This window comes from Seriola lalandi, unplaced genomic scaffold (genome assembly GCF_002814215.2).
Source record: "Seriola lalandi dorsalis isolate HSWRI2012SDOR001 ecotype SW California unplaced genomic scaffold, Sedor1 jcf7180002054901, whole genome shotgun sequence".
Taxonomy (NCBI): Eukaryota; Metazoa; Chordata; class Actinopteri; order Carangiformes; family Carangidae; genus Seriola; species Seriola lalandi.
In genome coordinates this window covers 3,271,047-3,297,983 of record NW_019525453.1, presented here as the reverse complement: position 1 = coordinate 3,297,983, position 26,937 = coordinate 3,271,047, and the positions used below count along the sequence as shown (strand labels likewise).

Sequence of the window (26,937 nt, the reverse complement as noted above, 5' to 3'; positions counted from 1 at the left end):
GTGGGGGGGGGGCACAGCAGGGACTCAACTTTGTTTCACCCCATCTGCATTGTATGTTTTACTACTATGGTTTTACTCCTTTTTAGCGACTGATTTCTAAAACCACCTGGCCACTATTACACACAATAACAGGTGTGGTTACACTTCACGCCATCTGAGCCATTGCCTTTCATACTCACTGGGTTAGGAAACACCAGTGTGAAGACATCATTCCTCCTATTATGACAGCACAGATGTTGCATTACAACATGGAATAAGGTGCTGCTTGGTGTGATGCCGTAATCACCACACCAGCAGTCTTAACACACAACACCTGGGCAGTATTAATATGAATTTAAATTCTCAAGGTGATTTGCTTTAAAAAACAAATACCCCACTTCACGTGACTGTTTTACATCAAAAAGTAGATCAGAGACAAATGCAGAAGTATGAGGAAGGTTTTTTATTGTACCTTGATAGGTGATATTTCTTTAAATGGTGCAGTCAAAGGAAAGAATACAGTGTACATTCTGAATTAAATCTTCCTGCAAAAGCAAAGTCAAGTGTTCACAATAAATGACATAACAACTAATAGACCTAAACAGTCAGGCCAACATAAATAACAAGCTGTCATCTCTTTTCTTTTTCTCATAATCCTGTCCAAAGAAAATATCATATGTTCAATAAATATAACTGTAAACTTCAAATTGAAGTATTAGCTGCTTGTTTAACTGTAAATAGTGCAGAAAAGTGGTGATCAGAGTTTGGGAAGACTTTAGAGAGTTGGTTGGCGGTGCTGGTGGTGGCATTGTGTGCGATCGTGAAGGAAGGAAGGAGGGAGGGAGGGTTACATGTAGCATACCGACAGATGGAAACACATGGTTGGCCATCTGCACGGGCGACAAAACTGGTTTGCTTTGACAGTTTTTCTGCAGGTGGGGGTTTGGGGAGATTTGCTGGCAGGTAAACACTGTCCTCCAGAGGGAGAAGACAAAGTAAGCATTGACAACAGCACCTCAGCAGCACCTTTTGTAACTAACAGACAATATCTCCATTAGATAATCCCACACAGAGACTGTAGAGGGAAATAACAATCATCAAATGCAGCACAAACTGCAGAGTAAATAAAGATCATACGTTACAGGGGGCATTGAGACTGCTATCAGGGGCATGGTGAGATGTCAGTGAGGGAGAAAGTGGGAGTGTTGTGTAAATTACGGGGCCCTATAGGTCAGGAGTGCCCAAACGGAGCCTGAGTGTTCAGGGGTCTCTGGACAATGACAGCATTGGCCAAGTCCGCCTCTTCCAGACTTAATTCTTTGTTGTTGAGCTCGCGGTAAGGAAGTGATGTCGTCAGGATGAAAGGTGGGCAGCTCCTCTGGCAGCGCGCCACGAAATCTTGAACATCAGTGATACTAGAAAAGAAATAGAATTATATATAAAAAATAGACGGACAGAAATATTCCCTACTAAACATGTCTGTTCCTTTTCCAGTGGCAAAGCATTCCCGACCAAATACTCTCTCTAAAGCACTATACTAGTATCATCATCTATTATTAATCACGACCCAGCATACACAAGTGATCCTATGGCGGCCCTTCTCTTCACACACTGAGGATAGATGAAGGTTGGAGGGGTTCAGTCCTCTCTATCCTTTAGCTACTAACCCTGTTATATAAATGCTGCATCAGAGTTACGCAATCTCTCTCTGGGGATTTTATAGATCCACTCCATTGCCACATCTCAGATTATGTTTTCTGCAGTCCCATGCACTGTGGCAGGGGATATAACATGCACCATGCCTTCAAACTCAGGCTGACTAGAACAAAGCATTACATAATCCTCAAACAAACCCCCCCACCACCTCCCAAGCTAGGACAAACAAAAATCTTTTGTCATTCCTTGAACTACTTCTATCCTGCGACGCTTGAGATTATGGGATTTACAGACAGCAGAGCATGAGCAGAGAGAGTGTCTTTACTATGCAGATATTATCTGATGCTGTCAGGCTCACAGATTGAGATGTGGAGAGATGCGTTTTGGCCTTGACATCGTGATACCCACCGATGCGATAGGTTAAACCTCTGTACCAATCTCCTGCCGTCAGCCAACCAGATCTGCAGGGATGTAACAGGAAGGGCGTGGTCTAGTGTTACCATGGGGATAGGAGGAGATTCTCCATCCTCATGCACAGACGGTGACCTGGCCACTACTCTGGGCGCAACACTGGGAATGGACAGGAATAAATAACAGATTAACAATCAGTTAGAAATTCAGTATATACGATATATATGCATTGTGTTTTTGTGTTTTTTAATTTTGATTAAAGTTATTTGTGGGCAGAGAAAATCTCACACAAAGCATTTATGTGGACTCTCTGAGCAATTTAGTATTATGCAGTGATGCTTGAAAATGTTGAGGCTCTTAGTTCATCAGTGTGACTGTCTGCTTGGTCAGATTCTTTTGCGGGTGTTTTCATACCTGGATCTATAGGGACACCTAGTGGTACAAAACAGTATAGTGTCTCGGAACTTGGCAGACACTACTCATATTAATAATGACTCAACAGGTGCAATAGTTACATGTTTGTATGCAAAATAATTCTTTTCAAAAAGAATTATCCTTAACTTTATTATTACCTTATTGTCACAGCGACAATCTCTTACCTGCCAAGCCGGTATCCTCGGCCGCTGAAAGGGTGAAAAGCCTTTTTCTTGGGAACATAATTTTCCTCTGTCAGATCCTCCACGCTGATCTCCAGCTCCTCCTCTTCTGCTCTGCTCTCCCACTCGGCCGGAAGCTCCCTGGGATAGATTAGAGATAAGATCAGCCTTGTCTGGTCAGATCAATCAATATGACAAATGAGCTCTAATGAGCCTTATGCTTTATCTATCTTATGTCGCCTGTTTTTGGTGCTAATTTCCCTTTGGGGACTGATAGGGTTTGACTGCAAGGTCGAACCAATGAATCAAAACAACGACGTTTCGCTACATATGAGTTACATACATTACACTATACACTGTATAGATACAGTATACATATTTTCATGTAATGTGAAGCTGCTAAAGGTTTGTTCGCATTTGTGTTTCTTAAAAGAAAAAGTGAACCGCCATTTTGATCTTCAGCGAAATCTTAAAATTGGTCATCTGCCAGCAAAACCTCACCAAGGGACCCCACACCTTCTTATTCATCAAATGCAAGGACTTTTCAAGGAATTTCAAGGTCCACTAGAAGTCTCTCAAATTCAAGGACCCAACAAACATAGTGGGAGCCATGGTTCAAGATTATTTAATGTTACAACAGTGTTAGCATTTTAGTAATTAGAGCTAGCAGCTTTACAGAAGATAAGTAAAAAGACAGAGAGGCTTGAATGTGTGAACACTTATGAGCTGTGCTGTGTTACAGTGATGCAGACTATGTGGCCTCTAACCTTCTCTAGCCCAGCACAGCATAACAATATATTGTGTAAGCTGAGTGACAGAGACAATACAAAATTCATTTTCATATCTATAGTGTAATGTGGTCTTATGATTATTTGTGCACATAAAAGCCCAAGTAGGAACAAGAGTTGAACATTGACACATGTCCATTTATGTCTACTTTCAAAAAACTTTCAAGGCTTTGATTTTTTTTCTCTCTTTTTCACAAACCTTCAAGATACTTTTTAAAGTCAAGGACCTGTGGGAACCCTGCTAAACTAAAGAAATCCTATTTTTTGTCAAAGATATCATTTTCAAACATGGTGACCCATATCTGTGGTCAGTCAGAATGGATCAACACACATCATCCAACCTGATTTTATGACCGTTCCGTACTTGAGTTGAGCAGAGGTTTAGACTGCAAGCTAAAAGACTCAAACTCAGATTTATTTGCTATTTACTTTATGTAATTCTCTGTTATTCTGTGGCTTTACAGTGGTGTTTATGGAACTCAAATGCAGACTCTATTAACCTTTGACAGCAGCCTAATATGAATGGGTAAAACAAGGTTTAACTCACATTCATTAAGCCAATATCATATGCACATCAACTATGTGACAGTAGTATACTGTCATTAATGGGTGGTTGTTTTGTTTTTTTTTACTTTCGGTTTTTTATTAACGATCAGTGAGTCAGTGGTACAGGTTACAGTGGCTTGCGATAGACACAAGTCACATTTTCTCAAAACAACCCAAAGCCAACAGAAACAGCTAGGGGTCATTATCAGCCAGGAAATAAGTGTTTTAACTCTGGTCACTTGCACATTGCACTTGCAGTTTTCAAGTACAGGCCAGAAGGTGAGTTATTAAAAGCCAAAAACATTTTAGCACTTGCGGGGTAATTGTTGTGTCACTGGAAATAATCAGAAACCCTATCAGACCTCAAGATATTACTGTCCTTTTGTGCCTTCAGATAGCAAAATCATAACCAATCTGACTTTTAATATACTATACCTTTAATATACTTAATATACTTTAATATACTTAAATTCCAGCAAGGCCAAATTTAACTCACCCCCTCTTGATTGCATCCAGGAAGTCTTGGTTCTCTGGTATGGAGTAGCTGCGAAACTCCTGATCGTTTACAGTGAAACCGTCCTTCCACAGCCTCACCACCATCTCCACCTGGAGTGAAGGCCACAAAAATAACAACTGTGGTGGCCATGCATTCGTCAATATGGGTGAGTTAGTATGCACATAAACCTGCTATGTCACCTGAATTTTTAGCCTAAACGCCTTTCCCTGAAGCTCTGTGAAAACCACTAATGTTTTATTTGTATATATTTTGTAGGTATATTCATATATCTGACGTATATATATCAGCTGAGGCAGCGGATTTTAATTAATTATTCATTTATTCTTAGATGACGAGTTCATGAGTATATTTATGCAAAGTTCATTACACAAAACACAGAAAACTGTCATCAATTTCAAAATACATTCTGTGGACATGATGAAGATTTCCTTTCTGGACATTTGCAGAGATATGGCTCTGAGGTTTTAGTGGGGTGAATTTGTTTCTGACCTTTGATGTCCCTGAGGCATTGTAACAGATCTTCTCCACCTCATCCAAGAGGTCTTCCACCGAGAAACTACGCCTCATTGGAGCCTCCTCTTCATTTTCTTCACTGACAACCCTTTAAGAAATGGACAAGTGTGTAATTCAGTCATTATATGCCTTATTGAGTTTAGCCTACAGACAGAGGGTTTATTTGGTTTACTCTCTGATTTGCTTTTGTCAGAGGAAATATTGATTTATAGGCACTGGACTATAGGATTTAGGAATATTTTAAATAAGATGTTTTCTTTAAATATAAAGAAACTAGAAAAAATAATGTGCAATGAATTTGCTGTGACTTACCAATTTTCATCTTTCTCGCCCCCCACAGTGTCAATCTCTTTCATGACGTTCCGTATTTCCCATCTAAGGAAAACAAAACACCTTATGATAAACATAAAAGATAGTGGGCAAAGCAAATGTCATGATGGGGCTTGTTGGGGCAATTGAGCTTTAAATGCGTACTTGATGTATTTTCATTTAACCATAATTAGCTCAGCGGGTTATGACGTGAATTCATTCACGTGAACATAGTGAGGGTGATAAAACTGCTAAAAATTGTCAAAACGGATGAAGTCATTTATTAAAAATCTCTATCGATAAACAACCAAGCAGCCTGTGGCGTTATCGTTAATTATGTAAGTGGGCGTCAGAAAGAGCCAACGACACAGGACTAATATACAATATAACATGGATTATATACACATAGACACACAGTAGATGCTCGTTAGCATGCGCGTATTAAGGTTAAGTTTAAATACTGATTTACCAGTCTGTGTTTTGTCGGTTAATCCCAGGCTACACATCTGCAGCCATAAATTTCGGCCAGCGGATCTTCTGCTGAGCAATATATGTGACGCAACAGTGCCGTAAGTCGAGTCTTGTTGTCGTAGTAGTCATTTTATACTGCTGAGGTCAGCACACTCACTTCAAATTGAAGATGACACAGTATTAAATAGCATGTGAAACTCCACTGATACACACAGAAGTTATAATCCAATATCTATCTATCTATCTATCTATCTATCTATCTATCTATCTATCTATCTATCTATCTATCTATCTATCTGTCTGTCTGTCTGTCTGTCTGTCTGTCTGTCTGTCTGTCTGTCTGTCTGTCTGTCTGTCTGTCCTGGTTATCAGCCTTTCATTACAATAGCAATAGCCTACCACTGCTTTCACATCCATCCATCATATTGTGAGGGATGTAATGACAGTAATTTGGCATGTATGATAAACATTGTCTTCACTATGCGGTGCTTGACAGAAAATTGCATTGCAGTAAAATATACATTTCCTGTAATCTTCTTCTTGAAACATATGGTGCATCTGTGGTGTAGTGAGATCATAAAGACCATGTCTAGATAGAATGTTTTCATAAGATTTAATTCTCTGTATTAACAAACAAACAAGCATGTTTTTTACTCTTTCACATTCTATGTAATTTTAGACTTTTGAGATATGTCACACAAGAACAGGCTGAATGGTGAAGACAGAGCACCGTGTCACACAATGTTAACATCAAGGTTATCTTTAATGTTTTACAAAGACATGTTTTCAAGTGGTTAAGGGTTCCAGTGAGGAATGTTGCAGACTATCTAGACATTGCCATGCCTCCTATTGGCCACTTGGTGCAGATAACCTAGCCACAAATGAATGAATATACACTATGCATCAATGAAGTAATACTTGCATCAATTAGTATTTAAATAGTAAGAGAATAATACTATAGTCTTGTGTTTAGCTTTTTCTGTTGTTCAGTTTTTCTCACATTTGGATCACAGATGCTTTCGACACCTCCATATATGTGAACATATTGTAAAGTTTCCATGAGAATAAAAATAGTTTTGTCAATGCTTTTAAAGAAAAAGAAAAACATAGCTTGAACCAAAAACATGAAACAGATTGCTAACACAGTTGCATCTTCAGTCAAGCCATAAATAGAACAGGCAACACACGCAAACACCAAGGTTTGGGTTTCAGTAGTGATCCCAAAACTGAAGTCATTAGATTCCAAAGTGAATCTGGAGAGGATCACTGGAACACTGGAAGTCACTTGGAAAACTAAGTGTTTGTTTAGAGTCACTTTCAATTTACAGGAAATGATAAAAAAAAAAAAAAAAAAAAAAAGATTTCAGAATTTGATCTGTTATTGCCACAGCTGCAGTAGAGACAAAATAACAAAAACACTGGGTGTCTGTAGGTTTAACATGACAAAGTTAATTCTGCCTGATGTTTCAAATATTATCTTATTTTACTCAGATGTGGGACCCAAATGGCACAGTGCACAACGTGAAGAGCAATAATGACAGCAGCAAGGGTGGAGAACGATTATTATTAATAACTTAGACTACATGCTTAAAGGTTACAGTACAGAAGAAGAAGGTTGGATAGTCATCAATATTAAATATGCCTATAGTGAATTGAACCATGTAATGGCCAAAACACATTGTAAAGGGGTGAACCTTTTCCAATAAATGACATGCTGTCCACTCCCATGTGTTTTCTGCCAGCTAACCAGGGCCCCATAACTTAACGTTTCTATTCCTATCCACTCTCATAATTTTAAAAAACGTAAAAGTTGTACATGGTATTCCCATGAAGGGTACACTGTGTATTGAAGTGAACAAAAACTGCAGTTTTTCTTATTTTTATCCTTTATTATTGCTTTGGGGACTTAAATGTGCTTCAGTAGAACTTAGTGAGGTGACTTTATTTAACTTTACTAACTTCAGTGTCCCCAGTGGTCACTGTAAACATTCCAATTGTGAATTGCAAATTATAACCCATAATAACATAACATAATTATTCGTATTGACAATTATGGTCTTTGTGAAATTTGTGTAGTATACATATCGTAAGTAGGGTACTAGTTCTTTGTGGTAGTAGTCCAGTCAGCAAAAATTAATGCACCTGCCAAACAGACCCACATCCACTTGCGAGAGAGAGAGGAGGGGAGAGAGAGCTAGACAGAGAGAGAGAGAGAGAGAGAAATGGCGCCTCGATGCTGCGCTCACTGAGGCAGTGTTTGGAGCCGGTTAGAGAGATTCAGTAAGGGCAGACAAAAGAAAAAACAAACATGGTGAACACAAGGAAAAGCTCACGGCCAGGGAGCGGTCCCTTCATCTCCTCCAGGACTAGGTCGTCGTCGAGAAACGAGCGAAACTCTGAGGAACATGTAAGCCGGTTTCTTTTCTTTGCCGGTGAGCTAGCTGGCTCTGCTAGTTGGCTAGGTAGCTGTAGCCGTGGCCTCAAGGTGCTCCACATAATGCATTATTCACAGACAAGTACGAACAGTACAGAACTTGACACCTGTTCAGTCATGCAGATACATAATAAAATAATTGAATGCAGCGGTTCATACGCGTGTCACTCGCACTGAACGTTTTGTGAAGCTGTCAAATTACAAGCTAGCGATGTTAACTCCTGGCTAGCCCCAAGTTGAGTTCCCTTTGTGTTTGGCAATTTTACCCGGCTGACTTGTTTCACCATTGTCTCCACAAATTAGCCTCGTAAATAAAGACAGCTGGGATTTTCACATGAGGCTATTAGCAGTACATCATGTCACCATCCTGGAAGTATCGGGGTATTTATTTTCTCAAATGTGAAGCGATAAAGCAATAGTTGAGCTAACGTTTGTAGGTTACAGCTAGCCCGACTGCTAGCTTACAGTGGGGGAAGGGAGTCCCAGGTTCACAACAGTTGGCTGGCTCAAGTCCCGTATTTAGCAAGTCTGAACTTGGTGAACTTTCTGTTGTAAATGCCCCAAAGACCCCTACAGCCTGTTTTACTATAAGTGTTCTAAAAGTGGCGATGTAACATTAAACCGTATGATATTTTACTACTATACGGTAATGTACACTCATTTAATAGCTTTAGTTTTTGCTCTGATCGCCTGACCTACAAGCTGTCTGACAGTCTTTGTCTCAAAATGTAAACACTGAGATTATGCAAGGCAAAGGGGTCTGTGTTTCCGCACTATTTACGATTATTATAGCACTTAACATAGACGAACAGCGATCTGATAATTTATAGAGTCATTAGCACATTCTTGAGTTTTAATGGGCTATTTGGCGAGGGATTATACTTTGTTAAATTGTGGTTCAAGAAATTCGACTCATTCCTGGCTTATATCCAGTCCTGTGGATTGCAAGCTAGGCTAACTGACGACACATAAAATTGCGAGTTGTAATTGAAAGGCTTTAGACTGATAAACCTTACACTTTCACAAGTTATTTCCAAGTATTGTCATTGTTTTTGTGCACTAATGTCTCTTAAGACGTCGCTGTGTGGAAGACTATGTTGTCAGAAACTTGTTGCTAAAACTGACCATTGTTGTGACTTTTTTTTTTTTTTATTTATATGAAGATTGACTTCGAGGTACAACTGTCTGGTCACTTCTTTTCAGTCCTTATCTGGCAGTACATCTTGCACTTTTTAGTCTGTATGCATCTGCCTATCCAGTCAGACAAACCCCTCTGCAGGCATTGCAGACAGTTGCCTATGACAACAGTGAGTTACACTCTCATATCAGCAGGGAAGTTAAGCTGTGAAGGGCATTAGCATCAAGGGCATATGTCTGGTTGGTGTTGTATTGTGAATCAGAGAATACATTGATGAGTTGGGTACAAGGTGTCTTGTCTCATTATAAGACTTTACATTTTATTTGTACTTGAGCAGTTTGGTCAGACTTGCTCGTTATTTGCTTAATAGGTTGGTTTTATACACTGACTGACAGCATGAATTCTTCATGCAAGTAATTGCAAAAAGGCTGTTATGGTATTTGACATCCTTTTTTTCTGTTGCTTGCTTGCTCTGATTGTTTGTCATTCTTGCTTTGTTACTCTCTGAAATGTTGGTGTGGTTTTTGTTTACCAGAAGGAGCCCAGTAGTGATGTGAGCAGTCCCAGCAGCCCCAGGTTAGCTCCCCCTTCCAAGCGGACACGGCGGCAGACCGCCTCTGAGCCCAGCTCCAGTGATACCTCCCCATCTCCTCAAACGAAGGGCCAGAGGGTCAGCTGGGACATTCCCACCTACCGCACCAGGTCAGCTGCTTCCTTTTGTTTCACTGATCATAAGTATCTTTAAATGCTGTTCGAAAGCTGTGCATAATATTGTGCAGCACAATGATACAATGTCTTTGGCAGAAATAAGATTTTTGTTTTAATACAAAATTGTAATGGAGACATTAAGTTTATTAGCTTATTTGTCTATGTAAAGTAAAAGTTGAAATAAGCTGGAGTTAGTCTAGACAGCTGTTTGTTGTCACTGGCTGTTGCTGTTGAGTCAGATTTAATTCATTCTCCTCATGTCATATATTGTAATCAGTGGAACAGACAAACTTGAACATGAGCTCTCCCACAGTATTTTGTGTGATTAATTGCAGACTTCTGTGCAGATGTCCATACATATTTTCACTCTGTTATTTTCTTTTCTAGGCTGTCTTCTCGCATAATGCAAAACGGGCACGGTAATGCAATTCTTTCCAATTTGTTTCACTTTTTTAAACCATACATTGAACATATGCATCTGGGAAACAAACAATTAAAAGACTGACCCCTAATTTAACTTTTGTTAATGCTGCAGCCCATATGAGTCACCGGAATGAGGATAGTGGAGGTGGAGACCACTCTCACATGAATGGTCATGTGGAGCTGAAGAGGAGCTGCCGGGTGAAGAAGAGCCAATTTGAACACCTCAATCAGAGCCTGCTGTTTGACCAGCTGGTCAACAGGTAGCTAGCACCCTCACTACTGACACATTTCTTTGCAGTGCTGCTTTTAACATAGGAAGAGAAAGAGGATGTGCATAACTGAATTGATTAAAGGTTAACCTTGGAGCATATGGAAGTAGTCTCCTACTTGAGAAAAGTATGAGAAATCCAGGGAGCATCAACCTATAAATATCATTTCTTCTTCCTCCTTCAGAGAGCATGTATGTGTATAAACACACATATATTGGATGTTTCTAATGTTTTCGCACTGTTTCAGGCACATTGGATGTGAAAATGAAACATGACTGAGTTTATAAAGTTGACTTTGTTTTAAGGGTGTCATGAAATTTTCATCCATATTGGTCGAGCAGTGTAGGTGTCTTTGCTCTATTTCATACAGTTTTTGAACAGTGCAAGAGTGAAGTTGCAAATGTTGCCCTCCTTTTCACAAAATATGGAAATTACAGATGGAAGTCAGTACTTTACTTTCATAGTTTTTCAGTTTCTTTTAACATGTTATGTGCTGAAGTAAAGAGGCAACACAACAATAGCACTACCGTTCAAACGTGCACTGCAGATCATATGCTTCTCCCAGATGAATGCCCATTGTTTGCCCATGTTGTGCTTCTGTAACGGTTCCTTCAGTTTGTCAAATTGTGTGTGTGTGTGTGTGTGTGTGTGTGTGTGTGTGTGTGTGTGCGTGCGTGCGTGCGTGCGTGCGCATGCGCGCGCGTGTACGTGCACCTGTACGTGCCCCTGTCTGTCTGCAGCACTGCTGAGGCTGTCCTTCAGGAGATGGACAACATCAGCAGCATAAGGCAGAACCGTGAGGTGGAGCGACTTCGCATGTGGACTGGAGACACTGAAGAGGTGAGTGCGGCCATGCTGTAACATGCAAAGCACAGCCAGTTTACCTGCATGATGATCTACTGTGAATACAAGTGATAGCATTAAGGCTCTGTTCTTTCAGGAAAACATGGACATGTATTCGCGGGTGAAGCGCAGGAAATCCATGCGCAGGAGCACTTTCAGCATGCCTACACACCACAAAGTCATGAGCAAAACGGAGCAGGAGGAGGAAGAGGAGGAAGGCACGGAAGGTCAGTTTCCTACTAATGTTCTACTCATGAATCAGTGGAGTGAGGCTGAGATGATGAAAACTTTATGAAGAGCCTCTTTCTCAGTAACAAAAAGAGTTGATGGCTTAGTGTACTGGGTGAATCTTTTTAAAAGGTTACACTTGGTAGTAATTTTATTTGAAGTTTGAAAGCCACCTTTTTTATGACTTTCAGAATCTCATGGTGAGGAAGAGGAGGAGGATGCAGAGGATGACGATGAAGACGATGAAGGAGATGAAGTGGAAGAGGCAGGAGAGGAAAATGACAGACCATACAACCTGAGGCAGCGTAAGACGGTGCAGAGATATGAGGCACCACCTATTGGTAATTATTGTTTTTTTTCCTAATCAAAGCTTTGTATATAAATTTTGATCTGCTTTAATAGGTATATTGTCCATTTATGTGATCATTTCCACTTAATTTAATAATGCTTCATCCTTGATCTGTGACAACCAGTTGCTTTGTGTTTGCTTTCTCAGAGCCTGTGAACAGAAAACAGAGCAACCCCTCACTTTTTGACACCCACAGATCCCCAGCAAGAAGAAGCCATATAAGGTTGGTAGCAATGTAATTTGTGAAAAGTCCCTGTCAAATCTGCAGCTGAATGTGAGTGACTTTTAAGCAGCTTTTACACTACCATGACTAATGAATTCAGAGCTATGGTTACAAAAAGGTTTTTTCTACATTAAGGACTGTGACAGTGTAGTTGTGTGATACTGAATCTAGATTGCCACACTTCTCCAGAGTGAAGAAACATGCCATTCACAGCAGCGACACCACCTCTTCTTCTGATGAAGAGCGGTTCGAGCGGAGAAAAAGCAAGAGCATGACCCGGGCTAGAAACAGGTGATGGCTTCTGCTTCCTTTCTTCTGCTTTTAAGTTCTTTTCATCTTCATCTGTCTGACTTTTGCTTTGATTGAAACACTGCTCCATTACAGTTTTTTAAAAGGAGCTGTAGGAGTGATAATGTTGGTACAGGGGTTGCCATAATGTATTTGTGCTCCTTGAATGTAATCATTTATATCATTCTTATTCGTGTCACAGATGTCTGCCCATGAACTTAACTGCAGAAGACCTGGCTAGTGGGGTGCTGCGTGATCGGGTGAAAGTGGGTGCCAGCTTGGCTGATGTGGATCCCATGAACCTTGATAGCTCTGTGAGTGGAAATGCTAATGAATGCCAAAAAGCTGTAGAGAAGCACAGCTGTAGACTTAAAACTTGGAAATTATAATAAGTCATGTAGCCAAACAGAGAAACCTATTGACCTATGAACTTATTAAGAGTTTCAGTGTTCATAGTTGATGTGGGAATTGTGTTTTTTCTTCTCAGGTGAAATTTGACAGTGTGGGTGGCCTCAGTAATCACATTCAGTCACTAAAAGAGATGGTAGTGTTCCCTCTGCTTTACCCTGAGATCTTTGAGAAGTTTAAGATTCAGCCTCCCAGGTGAGTAAAACTAACACGATTGGATTCTGTTGTATTTCCTGACAGGTTTGATGGCAAAGCAGACTATGTTAAGATTATACCACAGACATGTTGTCCATTTTCATGATGACATTATTTTTTATCTTTGTCTTGGTACATACATACAAGAAAATGGAGATATGTACGGTATATGTGTAATAAGTGGTGTTCTTTAAGATCAAATAAACACGGTTTCCATTTCCTCTCCTTCCCTTTTTAGAGGATGTTTGTTTTACGGCCCACCAGGAACAGGAAAGACCCTGGTTGCACGGGCACTTGCCAACGAGTGTAGCCAGGGAGACAGGAAGGTTTCCTTCTTCATGAGGAAAGGAGCCGACTGCCTCAGCAAATGGGTCGGTGAATCAGAACGTCAGCTACGCCTGCTCTTTGACCAGGTAGGTCACTTAAACATCGCTCCCGTGAGATCAAAGGCAATTTTTAAATCCTTGCAACCATGGATTCAGTCACTTGACCTGAACTGACTTCACAGTATAAATAGAAAACTGGTAATTTTGCTGCTGGTATAGTATTTTCACTTCGAATATTTCTTTTGCTGCCTATTGTAAGTTAATATTGTCATATTGTTTCTCACTTTTTTGAGAAAATTGACTTCTTCTTCTTTTGATCAGGCGTACCTGATGAGGCCATCCATTATTTTCTTTGATGAGATTGATGGTTTGGCTCCTGTTCGCTCCAGCAGGCAAGACCAGATACACAGGTGAGACTAATGTGGTTTAACCCTCATATCATACAAGAATATACAACTGTTCTGTACGCTTGTTCATGCTTAAAACATACTGTTATCTCCAACATTGGCCAGTGTAATCTACACTTATCAATTACACTTACTAATAAGTCCTGCAGTGACCAATCTAAATAGTAGTTGTTCTGTGTTATATGTCCATAATCATCAAAGTAGAAATGAAAGAATTGTCAAAGCATCTCATGGAATTGGTTTGTAAATCACTCAGAAACTCTAACCAAACTCTAACTAACTCATGCATTTGTCCTTTCCTTTTTCTTTTTAAATGCACACAAAGCAACAAAAAAAACCACACAGCTGATGACATGTAGTAGTGAAAGTGTTGAAATTGTGGCTGCTTTTACTTTTGCACACATTTGCATGCTGGCCTGTGTGCAGGTTTAAGCTGCTGCTGCTGTTACTTTCCTCGCCAAAAGGTGGCACAGGTTTGCTGGAACTGCAGGTCCAAATGTGCTGGCACTCCAGCTTTGATTTTTGAAAGAAGTTGGCTGGATCTGCATTTGAGTGGTTCACATAACTGACATATTTGTGACATAACTATTTCACTTCAGATTTAGACCATTTCAGCGTGAGCTGTAGGTGAGGAAGCTTCCGATTATGCAAACACTGCTGGCAGTTGATCCTTGAGAAAACAGTTGCCATCTAAAAAATTAAATATTAGTGAAATGTAACAAAACAATTCTGGACCACAGTTTATTTAAATCATGAATGTGTGTATGCTTGAGTTTACAGCTGCTCTCCTCTTTCTGCCATGCTGGGTAAATACATGCATGATGCTCTAGTCAACAGAGAAACAGAACAGTTGATATTTTTGCCTCACACTGTTTTGTTCATTATGCCTGTTCGATAGACCAGGTATTTGCAGAAATAATAAGTAAGAGCTTGTTTATTTGGTTGGTACTGACTCAAGAGTCTTGTCAATATTGTTTCAGTCTCAAAGTATTAGGCCTCTGAATGTTTGCATGTATATTTATGTGTGTAACTGTAATATAGTATGGCTTTGCAACATTGTATGCACAGTAAATGAGACTTTGTCTTGCAGTAAAGTCAGGCATTTTTTGTTTGGTGTTATTTTGCTATTTTAAAAAATGTAAAACTAAATGTATTACGCTCTGCCCCATCAACATCTTCCCTCTGTCCAGTTCTATCGTGTCTACTCTTTTGGCCTTGATGGACGGCTTGGACAGTCGTGGGGAGATAGTGGTCATTGGTGCTACAAACAGACTTGACTCTATCGACCCAGCACTCAGGAGGCCTGGACGCTTTGACCGGGAGTTTCTGTTCAACCTGCCTGACAAGAAGGTGAGATTGAGTGAAAGATCATTGTGTACAGTGGACGTGTGTACATGGACACAATTCAATCATGACATCAAGTCTTGTTTTCACTGCAATTGGAATTTTTTTAGATGTGTTTTTCATTGTAGGAACATTAACATTTGATTAGTATACCTAAAAGATTGCATATAGGACACAGCCCAACATATACAGTGGCATTTCTACCTTAAATGTTGTTGCCCTCTCTGTATCTCTTCATGCAACCACAAGGCAACAGCATTCAATATTCTATGTAAGGATCACTCACATTGCACACAAGGCTGTACCTACATGCACACCCAGGTGGAGACACAATATAATGCTGAATTAATTAGTGCTTTACTTACATCAGTCCTGTGACAAAATTAGTGCATGTAGCCCTCTGGCTATTAAGTCTCATCTACTGTTTTTCATTCTGTTGGATGTTTTGATCCAACAAGCAAGTGGTAAAGCAGATGCTCATTAGGTTTCTGGAAAATTAAAAATCAATTTCACTAGATTTATTAATATGCAGATCTGATTGCTTTAATCTTGCACTTGGGGAAACCTCTTTTTTTTTGCTACTACTTACAAAACAATATTACACGTGTCAGTGTGACAGTGAGCCAAATAAACATCTCAGCGTAGGTGACTCCTTCCTATTGAGCCTGTCTAATGGGTCGCCTTACATCGTTTGTCCACACAGTTGGATGATTGGTAATCAAAGCCTAATCTGCAGGCCATTGCCGGCTAAACTCGTCAGTAGTGAGCTCTGAGTGATTAAAAACCTTGTTCTTGTGCAAATAGCAAGCCTCTCTACTCATTCAAGTTGGGCTCCCTCCTAGTATTGCCCAAGTTAGAACCCTATATGAAATCTGGCCCAGTTGTGTCATTTGAATAGAAAGAAATATGTGATGAAAGATGATGAAAACTGTTGCCCTTCATTCACGACAAAGACCACTTTGTTCTTAATGCCTGCTCATCAAAGCACAGTCGTGTGGAGACGTTGCAATGAATTGAAGGGTGCATTGTGCTGAAGTGTTAGCGAGCCCTTCAGTTGAGCTCACTCATGCACTGGAGCCAGTTTTGATCTTTTTCTTGGTGTTATCAGTTCTAGATAGAATAAAGGCTGCACTCAGTGAGTCATGTCTTTAATTGCGATATTTATGGTGTGATTTCCCCAGGTATCATTGACATACTTTGTTTGTTTCTTTTATCTCGTCTTATGCAACATACTATTTTAATGACATATAAATTCTAAATTCTTTTACATTGTTTGTTAGCTGTTGCAGCTACTGTGGCAGTCAATACTGTTACTTTGTTTTTTGACTATAACGCTATGTAGGACTCGTGTCTTGTGTTCCCTCGTGTATTGACTCTGCTTTTTCTGTTTTGTCTTGTGGCTCTTTGCCGTTGTCCACCCCAAATCCTTTTTCAGGCCAGAAAGCACATCTTGGAGATTCACACGCGGGACTGGAATCCCAAATTGGCTGAGCCATTTGTAGATGAACTTGCAGAAAAATGTGTCGGTAAGGGTGACATCTGTGCATAATGCTGTATGCCAGCTTTGCTGTATAAGTGTTATGTTAAATTACCGCTGGTTAACTGGTTGACATTCATGTTCTCTGTGCCATTTGGAAACAACCTTTCTATAAAGCTGTAATTTAAAGAAATTAATTATTAACTAACCTTTGTGTTTTGTTTGCGCCCAGGCTACTGTGGTGCTGACATCAAAGCACTTTGCACAGAGGCAACCTTGGTGGCACTGCGTCGCCGCTACCCCCAAATCTATGGCAGCAGTGTCAAACTGAAGCTGGATGTCACATCCATCGTCCTGGGGCCTGGCGACTTCAGCAAGGCCATGAGGACAATCGTCCCAGCCTCCCAGAGGGCCCTGGCTCCTCCAGGCCGAGCCCTGTCTCCCACCCTCAGGCCCCTGCTGGCCAGCTCTTTCTCCTTGGTGCTGAAAGCTCTGCTCCGAGTCTTCCCCCATGCTCAGTGCACTGATAGGGACAACACACACGGTAGGGATCTGGGACCCAGGGGCCCATGGTTTTGGCTGTATCATTTGTTTTTACTTTCCTGTTGCTGGCTACTGCTTCTCCCACCTTGACTCTTGCTCTCTTCTCCCTTGCCACCTGTCTCACTTGTTAGTGTGCTTTCCCTGTTGGCATTTTTGTAATAAGTTGGGGAGAAAGAGACTATCAAATACTACAAAATGCTTTGTATCACCCTCACACACTGAACATACAATCTGTGGTGAAACATCCCCCCTGAGTATGCAGAGATTGGATAACCAGTCATTCTGCGAGCACTTCAATACCAGCTCCCACTCCAGTCAACAAAAGAGTGTTTACAGCAGATTAGCTACAATGCAGCACAATCCCAGACTTGTACTTCCTGCACCCAATAATGACATGAATTTCCCAGGGTGCTGTATCACTTTAAACTGTATTACATCTCGCTAATAAGCTAGCTCTCTTTTTTTATTCTCACTTTTTTGGTGAAATGGCCACATTGATGTCAGTGATAGTGTTGCCTTGATGATTTAACTTTGTAGAAACAAACTTTTAAATGCATTTACCACCATTGTTGCACAGTAATTCCAGTGAGTTTCTGCATGAGCATATCTGTATAAGCACTGTTCCCCTCTGTGCTAGGCGGTGACAATCAACTGCTCGAAGAGGACTTGTACAGCGACGATGACAATGAGGAAGGCTGTTCTTCCATCTATGAAGTCGAGCCTGCTGCATCCCCAAAGAGTCAGCTATCTTCTTCTGCTGTGCACAGACCCTTTCTACATTTCTCCTCGTGAGTCGACAGAAAAAAAAAGATGGTTTTCATTTGCACCTGGTGATAAAGTTGCTGTGTTTAAGAAAGAAAATGTATTTTGAAGTGCATAGACAAACACAGTGAAAAAGACAAACAAAACATTTGTTTTCAATTCATTTATGGTTGAGTGAATATACTGTAGATACATTTAGTTTCTCTGTGAGGTATAGACTGAGGAATTTTAAAGACAACATCCAAAGCACACGCCATATGTCGATTTGCATTTCCACAGAATGCCTTTTTGATTGTACAAGCCAGAGTATTAGTGGTTTTCACAGTTGTCATCTTATTAGGGACTCATATAGATTTTCTCACTATAGTGCTGTGTGTGATTATATGAAAGAATAACTTCTCAAGGCATGTACTTATAAATGCAGGAAGGCTTTATTGACTAGTCAACAAATGGCATCAAAACAGCACCTAATTGCTATCAGCTCTCTGTCTTCACCAGTTCTTCGAAAGCCAATGTTAACTGGCCTAATGGTCAAATCTTGTTATCAAACACCTGAGAGTTCCAATATAGGTGTACTGTAGGTGGAGTTAAGGATAACAGATAGGAGAAAGAGTGAGATGAGGCCGGAGACTCAATTACTTCTCGCTTGTCTAATACTTGCAAAACGCACAGTAGGATTAGTGGGATTGTGTACAGATTCAGACCGTCAAAAGCTAGTGTAAGCAGAGCCTTACATAACATGGTGGAAGTTTGAGGTTGGCCCAGACTCTTAACGAGCTTCTGCTATACTTCCTTTAACTACCTAACTTGATGTGGGGCTCATTCTTTCTTTTTGTAGCTGTTAAATCGCATCACTTGGGCACAAGGTTCCTTTTACTCCAGTTGTTAGGAGTCCATTGTTGTTCAAAGGAGGTTAAGTAAGCATTTATTGTGTTCTGATTGCTTTTGTTTAGCTCGCTTGGTCAGAGATATAATGTAGTCAGTTTTGTCCTTGACAGAAAATGGTGTGCAGAGAGATCTATTTTTACAGGTATTTTACTTGTATATAACATTTACGAAGGTGTTTTCATAGTGAAGACTTATCACTGTTTTTACATAAAAAGTTTTATAATAAAGCACTTTTTGAAGTAGTATCAAGTGTATAAATGGTAGTGTACAGCAGCAAATGCTCAAAACTGAAATGAAACCAATAGGGCTTCTACTGTGACACTGCTTGTCTGAATGACAGTATGACTGCTGGTCAGTAATCATGAGGTGATAAATACTATGCTAACTATGAACTCCCATCTGCTTCTAGCTCTGCCCTCCAACAGCCCACAGCATACCGGCCTCGTCTGCTGTTGGCTGGGCCCACGGGCTCAGGACAGAGCTCCCACTTGGCCCCTGCTTTGCTGCACCACCTGGACAAGCTGCCAGTGCACCGCCTGGATTTGCCCACTCTCTACTCCGTCAGCGCTAAGACGCCAGAGGAGTCCTGTGCTCAGGTAACACACACACACACACACACACACACACTCTGATGCTTTCTGCTTTATAGTGACTTATAGTATAATGTTTTTCTTTTTTATTCCTTCAGATTTAAGCAGCAATGTGTGCTTGACTTATCCATGATTATAGGTTTTCCGTGAGGCCTGCCGGAGCATGCCCAGCGTGGTGTTCATGCCGCATATCTCAGAGTGGTGGGAGACAGTGGGTGACACTGTGAAGAGCACCTTCCTCACCCTGCTGCAGGATGTGCCCTCTTTCAGCCCTGTCCTTATCCTTGCCACTGCTGAGACTCACTACTCACAGCTGTCAGAAGAGGTAGAAACACACACACACACACACACACACACACACACTCCAGCTGACATTTTCAGATTTACCTGGAGACCTGCCTTATGTTTCATATTGCTGTTTGTGCAATTGCTTCTATTAGGGAGAAGGGAGATGACGTCTTTTTATATGATAGTGGAGGCTAAAGAATGATTCAAATGTTTCTTTTTCTCTCAGGGGTGCTACTCACACAGGTTGTCACAGTCAAGGTCATCTCCTCCCACAGAGTTTTTATCTACTTTGGCTCCATCTCTGTTTTCTTGTCATTTATCCCACTGCCCACTTTTCTCCCTGGGTATCCCCACCCCTGCTCCTTCATCCTTCTTCTTGGATTTATTATTCTCTTTGGGAAAGCCAAAGCAGAATCAGACCACCTGCGGTGGGTTAGGCTTTAAGGGAGGGATTGCCATAGTGAAAGGGGAAATAGAGAAAATTGGAGGGGAAGAAGACAGGCAACAGAAAAGCTTTAATTAGGTCAGAGGGTTGATAGCCCAGTGTCTTCACCCCAGGACACACAAATCATATCAGTATGTCTGTGCAGACTGTGCAGGTTCTTTTCCTCTATTTCTGTATTTGTGTATGTGTGTGGCTGCTGCTGTTTGGCAAGGCTTCAGCCCTGGCCATGCTCCAAGGCGGGAAAGGCTCCTGGGATGATTCTCTCTCTGTAGTTGACTCATTAGGACTGAGACACCTGGGCTTTTTTAACCTCTGTAGTTCTAGTTGCCACTTTGTATATTTTTTTGTTCTCTTTTGGTCATTTTTAACTTGTCTTTCTATCTTTATTTCACTCCATTATTTTTCTTTATGTTGTGTGGTTGAGAGTTCCCTGCAACCCTGCAAGCAATTCTCTTGCTTTAAGGCTTTTTACTTCACTTAACTTCACCATTTTTGTTCATTCCCATGCTGTGTAAACAGATTAAGTATGAAAATGGAAGTAATCACACCCCACAGACCACTCAGCCACTGTGTCACAGGGTACATTGCAGTTCATTACATACTAGGTGACTGGCAGAAACTGTGAAGGATTGGCAATTACTGCTTTCTTCAAATGACCTTTTCTTTGGTCATTGAACACATAGCCATGTAGCATGGCATATTGGGAAGCACTTGATGGGACCAATGGTGTGCTCAAGACAACATGGAGCCAGCATGAGGGTATCAAGACTGTCCTTAGGCTAAGCTGGCTTCCTCCTGTGTGTTCTCCATTTGAGTTTCTTGCACTGCTAGTTTGTAGTAGGATTGCATCATTGCACTTGTTAATCAGTTCCTTTCTCAACTTTTTTACAGTCACATTGTAAAATTTCTTCACTCTTTTTTGAAGTTATATTTAAAACTCAGTGTGCCTGTACTACACAAGGTGCCTCTGTCTGTCCTCTTCCCACATTGGCAATAATTAACACTTTGGAGATAGTTATATGTGATGATGAATGGTTGACAGAAAGATGAACATTATTGAGTTATCCTTGTGCTGGACTGCTGCCAGTAAGTGCTTTATTTACTCTGAGAAAATGCTCAACACCTTGACTGTTTTTAACAGTGACATTTTGGCTACTCTGTAAATGCTACATATGGCCCCACTTGGTGCTTCAGACAAGCTTTGGTTTAAAAGTTAGCAGTGTTCACATTGCAGCTGTTCAATTAATTTTAGCATTATTTACAACAATAGTGATTTTGGTTCTTATGGAGCAAACTGTCAAGTTATGTTGACGCTTCTCACGACCACATGAATGCATCAACCCTAAAGACCTTTTAAATAAAATCCATGCTTTCTGCTCCACTGTAAATGACACATGTACAGACTCCACACAACTACCACTGTTAGTGATTTTCAATGTGATACAGGTGTAACTACAAACTCTGTGTGGAAGTCGGTAGGGGGATCATATTTAGTAGTTAGTCCCACTGAAACAGTGTAACAGGTTTTCCAGAGTGAGTAAGTTGTGCAGATCATTTACTGGAAGAGTGGGTTTTGTTTAGGCTGCTTGTATGTTTAGTAGTTTTAGCTTGTCTAATAATTGGAGCTATTTGCAATAAATTGTTTGTTTTGTTAAATGATAGTGCTTGTTCTTTGTCTTAAAAGCTTCCTTCAGGCAACATTTAAGAAGCTTTGGTTTTAATTTTTAGGCATGAACATGCGACAGTCTTTGGTGCTTTAAGTGATTTGGCTATCTTTGAGAGTGTTGTTTCACTCTCTGGCTCTGAGAACATAGTGACAGCTGCTGCCTCAGCTCCAAACCTCAGCAGGGAACAGGCAGCCTCCTTCCCCAGCCAAAACTGACACTACAGGCTTGGGTCCAACTACAAAGCCTCCCCCCTTCCCATTACAGCCATTCACTATGTGTAGATTGACTTCCTTTTAGGTGGAGGATTGAAATTACTAGAACATGTGACTCCAACACTTTATTGGATGTGTATTTTGAGGCATCACAAGTGCACTGTAACATATGAACTTCATGTTGAGTGTGAATGCTTCCATCACATTTTACCATAAGGACATAACTATTGATGCATCGGGAATCAGGTCTTAGTGCTGAAGCACAACAGATGTAATGGAGTAAACAACAGCCATGTCTTCATCAAATATTCCAGACCTTTTGCTGGATCTTTATTTCATGTGGTAAAATCTTCCAGTTTTGCAGTTTTTTTTTTTTTTTTCCACATTTAGTCCTTTAATACTTGAGTACCTAGTGGGCTGATGGAGCAACAGAGCATTTCTGCTGAATTGTAGTGCACCCATATTGTCAATGTGCTTAAGATACCTGAAGCTAAGTATTACACATAGGAGTCATGGCACAAATTGTGGTATTCCCTGTGTAAGCTAACACAATGCAGCAGATCTGAAGTAAATGCATTTTCAGAATTATGGTACCTAGTCAGACAGTGCAATTAATTGTGTGAAATTGTAATAATCTATACCTCTACTAATATCTGACACATGATTGGAGCCACATTAGTTCATTCTTGGTGCCATCTTAAAATATCAGTAGCGACTCTGATACAATGTGACAGGGAATAAAACTCAACAAAACAAAAAACATACAAATACCTCCAACAACACTTGCAGTTTATTTTGCATTAAGCAGGGAAAATGTGACACTCTTAGAGCAATGCATTTTGATCTCAGTGGTCAATTATCTTCAATGGATGTAAAACATTCAGTTACTGACAACATGCCAGTGTGTGCGCTAATCAGAAGTATAAGAAAATAATTTGTCACAAAATCATTAGTCAGCACCCATTTTCTGTTGATTATGTTCGTCCAGGTCGCAGCAACAGCAGGCTAGGCAAGGTAGTCCATACGTCCTCTTCCCTAACTACATCCCCCATCCGTCTGTTATGAGTGTGCCCTGTGGTCTTTTCCCAATTGAACATGGCCAGAACACCTCCGCAGGGATGGGATGCAGCTCGGAGGCATCAGATGCCTCTACCACCTCAGCTCACTGCTTTCAGTGTGACGGCGTGGTGGTTCTACCCTGTGCCCCTTATATCTGCAATCGTATTCTTTCAGTCACTACCCAAAGCTCATGACCATAACTGAGGGTTGGAATGTAGAGCACATTGTAGATTGACCGCTTAACCTTCAGGCAGAGCTCCCTCCTTAGTCCAGTATAGCATCTACCTTACTGCTGACAGTGAACCAATCTGCCTGTTTATCTAAAGCTCCATCTTACCCTTGCTGAGTTGTCAATATCTGCACTTAACTGTGTACATTATTGTCCAGATGTTGTTGTCAACATTTGTCCTTGCAGCATTTATTTGTGTGACCCTTTCTCATTTTTGAGAGCACTGATTATCAACTTTTAAGTATGGTGATTCAGTAAGGTGTCTCAGCTGTAGCTGCTTTTAGATGGATTAGAGGAGGAGATCTTTACTTAAGTTGTGTTGCATTGCTCATTTTCTACCTGCATTAAGGTTTTTTGTTCAGAAAATTGAGTAACAGGGCAGAGTCAGATAGTCCTACAAGGATGTTTTTAGTTTGCTTTTAAGTTGGTTTCAACAGTTAAGAATTGATCATGCTGGGAGAAAATGCTAGGTGTCCTGGTTTGCTTTATATTTGCTCTTGTCAACCAGACATGCCCGATTCTCTTTGTACGTCCAGCTCTCTCATCCATACCCCTCCATTCATCTATCAACACATATCTGCTATTACTCCCTGTGTCAAGACCCCTGCAGCTTTTATCATGATGAAAAGTACTGAGAATCATTACCTGCTGTGTACTACATACACTTAAGCTCCCCCCTTTAGATTATGCTATATTACCGTTCAGCAGACCTCTCATGCCGGCTTTGCTTGTTTACACTGAACCAAACAAAGCCGGCATAATGCTGCCCCAGTGTGTGATTTTAGATAGCAAGCCAGCGTTCCAGAATCAGAGGCATGACGTGTAACACAACAGCGTCGGCGGGCTGTGTAAAAAGGGCTTTTGACTGTCTCTGGCTCCCCTACTGTCTTCCTCGTTTTTATTCCATTCCTCCTTTTTTTTCCCCTCTTGTGAAGAGAGAAAGCAAAATCCAGAGAGAGAGGGTAAGAAAGAGAACAGAGGGAGATGCAGAGAGAAAGGGAGAACAAACATGCCATGGGTAAGGGAGCAGATCGATGTGAAAGACAGATGGGGGAGATGTAAAGTGGAAAGTGGGTGCTTAGTCAGCAACAGGGTTTCCCATTGGGAGCAGCCGTGAGCTCCCTCACAGTACTGAACAGGGATCTTTGAAGCCCCCTGTAGCCCCAGTATAGATGCACACTAGAAATTAAGGTAGCTGCTTATATATATTCATTCCAATACTGTGTTTTCATTTATCAGATAATTATAAATATGAAATAAAATGGCAACAACAACAACAAAAAAAAACAAAAACTGAACAGACTTCTTCCTACCAGCGAGGTACAAAGTTAGTTTGTGGATGTAAGCTGAACTGTGGATAGTTTTGGGTAGCTGTATGTATGTAGTTATTGTTTTGACCACTGAAAAGTGCTGGTAAAGTCAAATAACTTATAATTGTCAACTCATAATTTCTTATAATTGAGGAAGAGGCCTGTTGTTTTTCCAAACATCGCTGAAATAGAAAACATACTTAACAAATCTGGTGAGGTTGTCATTTACTGAAGCAAAAATAAGGTAGTGTTTTCATCACAACTCCCATTACAAATATAGATTTATCAACACATGTTTTGATGTTGCAGCACTTCTTGCCATGATTCAAGTATTCATACAGAAGAATAATTCAGATGTCCAAAGGATGTAGTCCTCGGTAATCATCATTTGTTATTCAGTGCATTACACTATACTATCTTAGATCTGAAGGGCCATTAGACTGGCAGAACAAATCACCTGATTCAGATTTTCTGAGGTGGAGTGTTTAAGTTTGATTTTTGTTATCGATATATATTATGGTGGTTAAATCTGGTTGCTTCCACTACTTAATAAGAGATATTGGACATTACTTGTCCAGTTATATAAAGGTATTATTCTTGAGGGAACTCTAAATTATTGGAAATAAAATTTTCATTTTTATTACGAGCCTTTATTCAGTATTGACTTTTTGTATATATGAACAGAATTTACTATCTTAAGATTAAGATATCTTACTTTCTGCACAGTCCATATCTCAAATGTCTGAAAGGATAAAAGGTTTAGGTTTAGGTTCCATTTTTGTATCATTGGAAACTGAATATCTTTGGGTTTTGCATTGTTGGTCAGACAAAACAAAACAAGTCACCTTAGACTTTGAGATTTTCAATAATAATAATAATTTCTTTCAATATTTTATAAACAAAGCAATTCATTGAGTAATTGAAAAAATAAGAGATTAAACGATAATGACAGTAATCGTTAGTTGCAGCTTGATCTGGACTCAAATAAAAATGACTGAAGGAAGGATGGTCATTAAGTCCTTAACATCTAAGCAGCGTGCTTAGTTTCTGCAGTGCTCAGTAGTGCTTTTTCCTCATTTAGTGGCTGATGAGAACAGGCACATCAGCTACACGGCATACTCAACAATTTAGTATTTATCATTGTGCTCATTTTCAGTACAAACATATGTGACAAACTTAAATTGTAGTAATTAGTTCAATACTGTGGGTGCACAAAATGAAATTAAATTGGATTAAAATGAGTATTCACTAAATTTGATTAATTTTACAGGGAGCTAAAATTAATAAATAAGTAGATTTAGTTTACTGCCCTATGAACAAACCCTAAGAGAGGACAAAACCTGTACTTATTGTTTATGCCTTAACATTCTATTTGATTATAAAGTGGTTTGTATTGTAATGACTAATAATATATGACTGTGGTTATTTTATGAACTCCTTAATTGTTTTAAACACAGGTGAGAAGTATCTTCCAGAGGACATACGGGGAGGTAGTAACGCTGTGCCCACCAGGAGAAGAGGACAGGAGGAGCTTCTTCTCTGAACTGCTGCTGGTCCAAGCAGCCAGGGCTCCACCACGACTCAGGAGTACAGGTACTTACTATATTCATTTATGCATATCTGCAGTCGGTCCTAGAGGGCAGTGTTGTCTGCGCGTACCTCTTTCCTTCTCATCTCTGTTTGCAATCATGTTTTCAATCTGAGAATAGAGCCAACAGATGTAAGATATTTAGTGTGAGATTGGCCCAGTGTGAAGCCTGTATTTTCCTGGACATCTCTGTCCCTCACTCACATCAAAATCAGGCCCTGCCACTCCTCAATCACATCCCCATCCACCCCTCCAACTACCCCATGTCCTGTGTGTTCTCCAGCCCTCCAGTTCAACATGAGAGAAGGGTCCACTTGGGCTTTTAAATGGAAACGTTGCCTAGCATTCTTCCACTGATTCCTCATTGATGCAAGGCGGGGGTCTCCTGCTTTACTCGCCTGGTGCTCTTCAGGGGTTCTTGCCTGACTAAGACAGCGGTCTAGCTTCCAGCAGAGAGGCCTGCAGAAAAGCAGGGAGAGGAATTGCAATGAGAGGGCCCAGCCGCTATTA

At 40.5% G+C, this 26,937-nt stretch overlaps 2 protein-coding genes across 2 annotated transcripts in view; one reads left to right on the top strand and one right to left on the bottom strand.

The window, feature by feature from the left end:
- Positions 1–423: 423 nt before the first annotated feature.
- Positions 424–5,884, bottom strand: ubxn2a (UBX domain protein 2A). The gene is made up of 7 exons (XM_023430332.1): positions 5,785–5,884; positions 5,319–5,381; positions 4,983–5,094; positions 4,473–4,582; positions 2,646–2,783; positions 2,044–2,205; positions 424–1,394 (listed from the first exon to the last, which is right to left on the bottom strand). The coding sequence occupies exons 2-7, from the start codon at positions 5,360–5,362 to the stop codon at positions 1,211–1,213; spliced, it is 750 nt and encodes a 249-aa protein (XP_023286100.1). The 5' UTR covers positions 5,363–5,381; positions 5,785–5,884; the 3' UTR covers positions 424–1,210.
- Positions 5,885–7,964: 2,080 nt separating this feature from the next.
- The window catches only part of atad2b (ATPase family AAA domain containing 2B), a 70,839-nt gene continuing 51,866 nt past the window's right edge, over positions 7,965–26,937 (top strand). The window contains exons 1-20 of the mRNA XM_023430118.2: positions 7,965–8,193; positions 9,894–10,060; positions 10,454–10,485; positions 10,602–10,749; positions 11,499–11,598; positions 11,699–11,828; positions 12,021–12,170; positions 12,326–12,401; positions 12,591–12,692; positions 12,892–13,003; positions 13,177–13,292; positions 13,531–13,705; positions 13,940–14,028; positions 15,216–15,375; positions 16,805–16,895; positions 17,079–17,390; positions 18,027–18,177; positions 19,449–19,635; positions 19,769–19,954; positions 26,297–26,432. Of these exons, the coding sequence (XP_023285886.1) occupies positions 8,095–8,193; positions 9,894–10,060; positions 10,454–10,485; positions 10,602–10,749; positions 11,499–11,598; positions 11,699–11,828; positions 12,021–12,170; positions 12,326–12,401; positions 12,591–12,692; positions 12,892–13,003; positions 13,177–13,292; positions 13,531–13,705; positions 13,940–14,028; positions 15,216–15,375; positions 16,805–16,895; positions 17,079–17,390; positions 18,027–18,177; positions 19,449–19,635; positions 19,769–19,954; positions 26,297–26,432 (2,719 nt within the window). The 5' untranslated portion in view covers positions 7,965–8,094. The remainder of the gene's footprint in view (positions 8,194–9,893; positions 10,061–10,453; positions 10,486–10,601; positions 10,750–11,498; positions 11,599–11,698; positions 11,829–12,020; positions 12,171–12,325; positions 12,402–12,590; positions 12,693–12,891; positions 13,004–13,176; positions 13,293–13,530; positions 13,706–13,939; positions 14,029–15,215; positions 15,376–16,804; positions 16,896–17,078; positions 17,391–18,026; positions 18,178–19,448; positions 19,636–19,768; positions 19,955–26,296; positions 26,433–26,937) is intronic.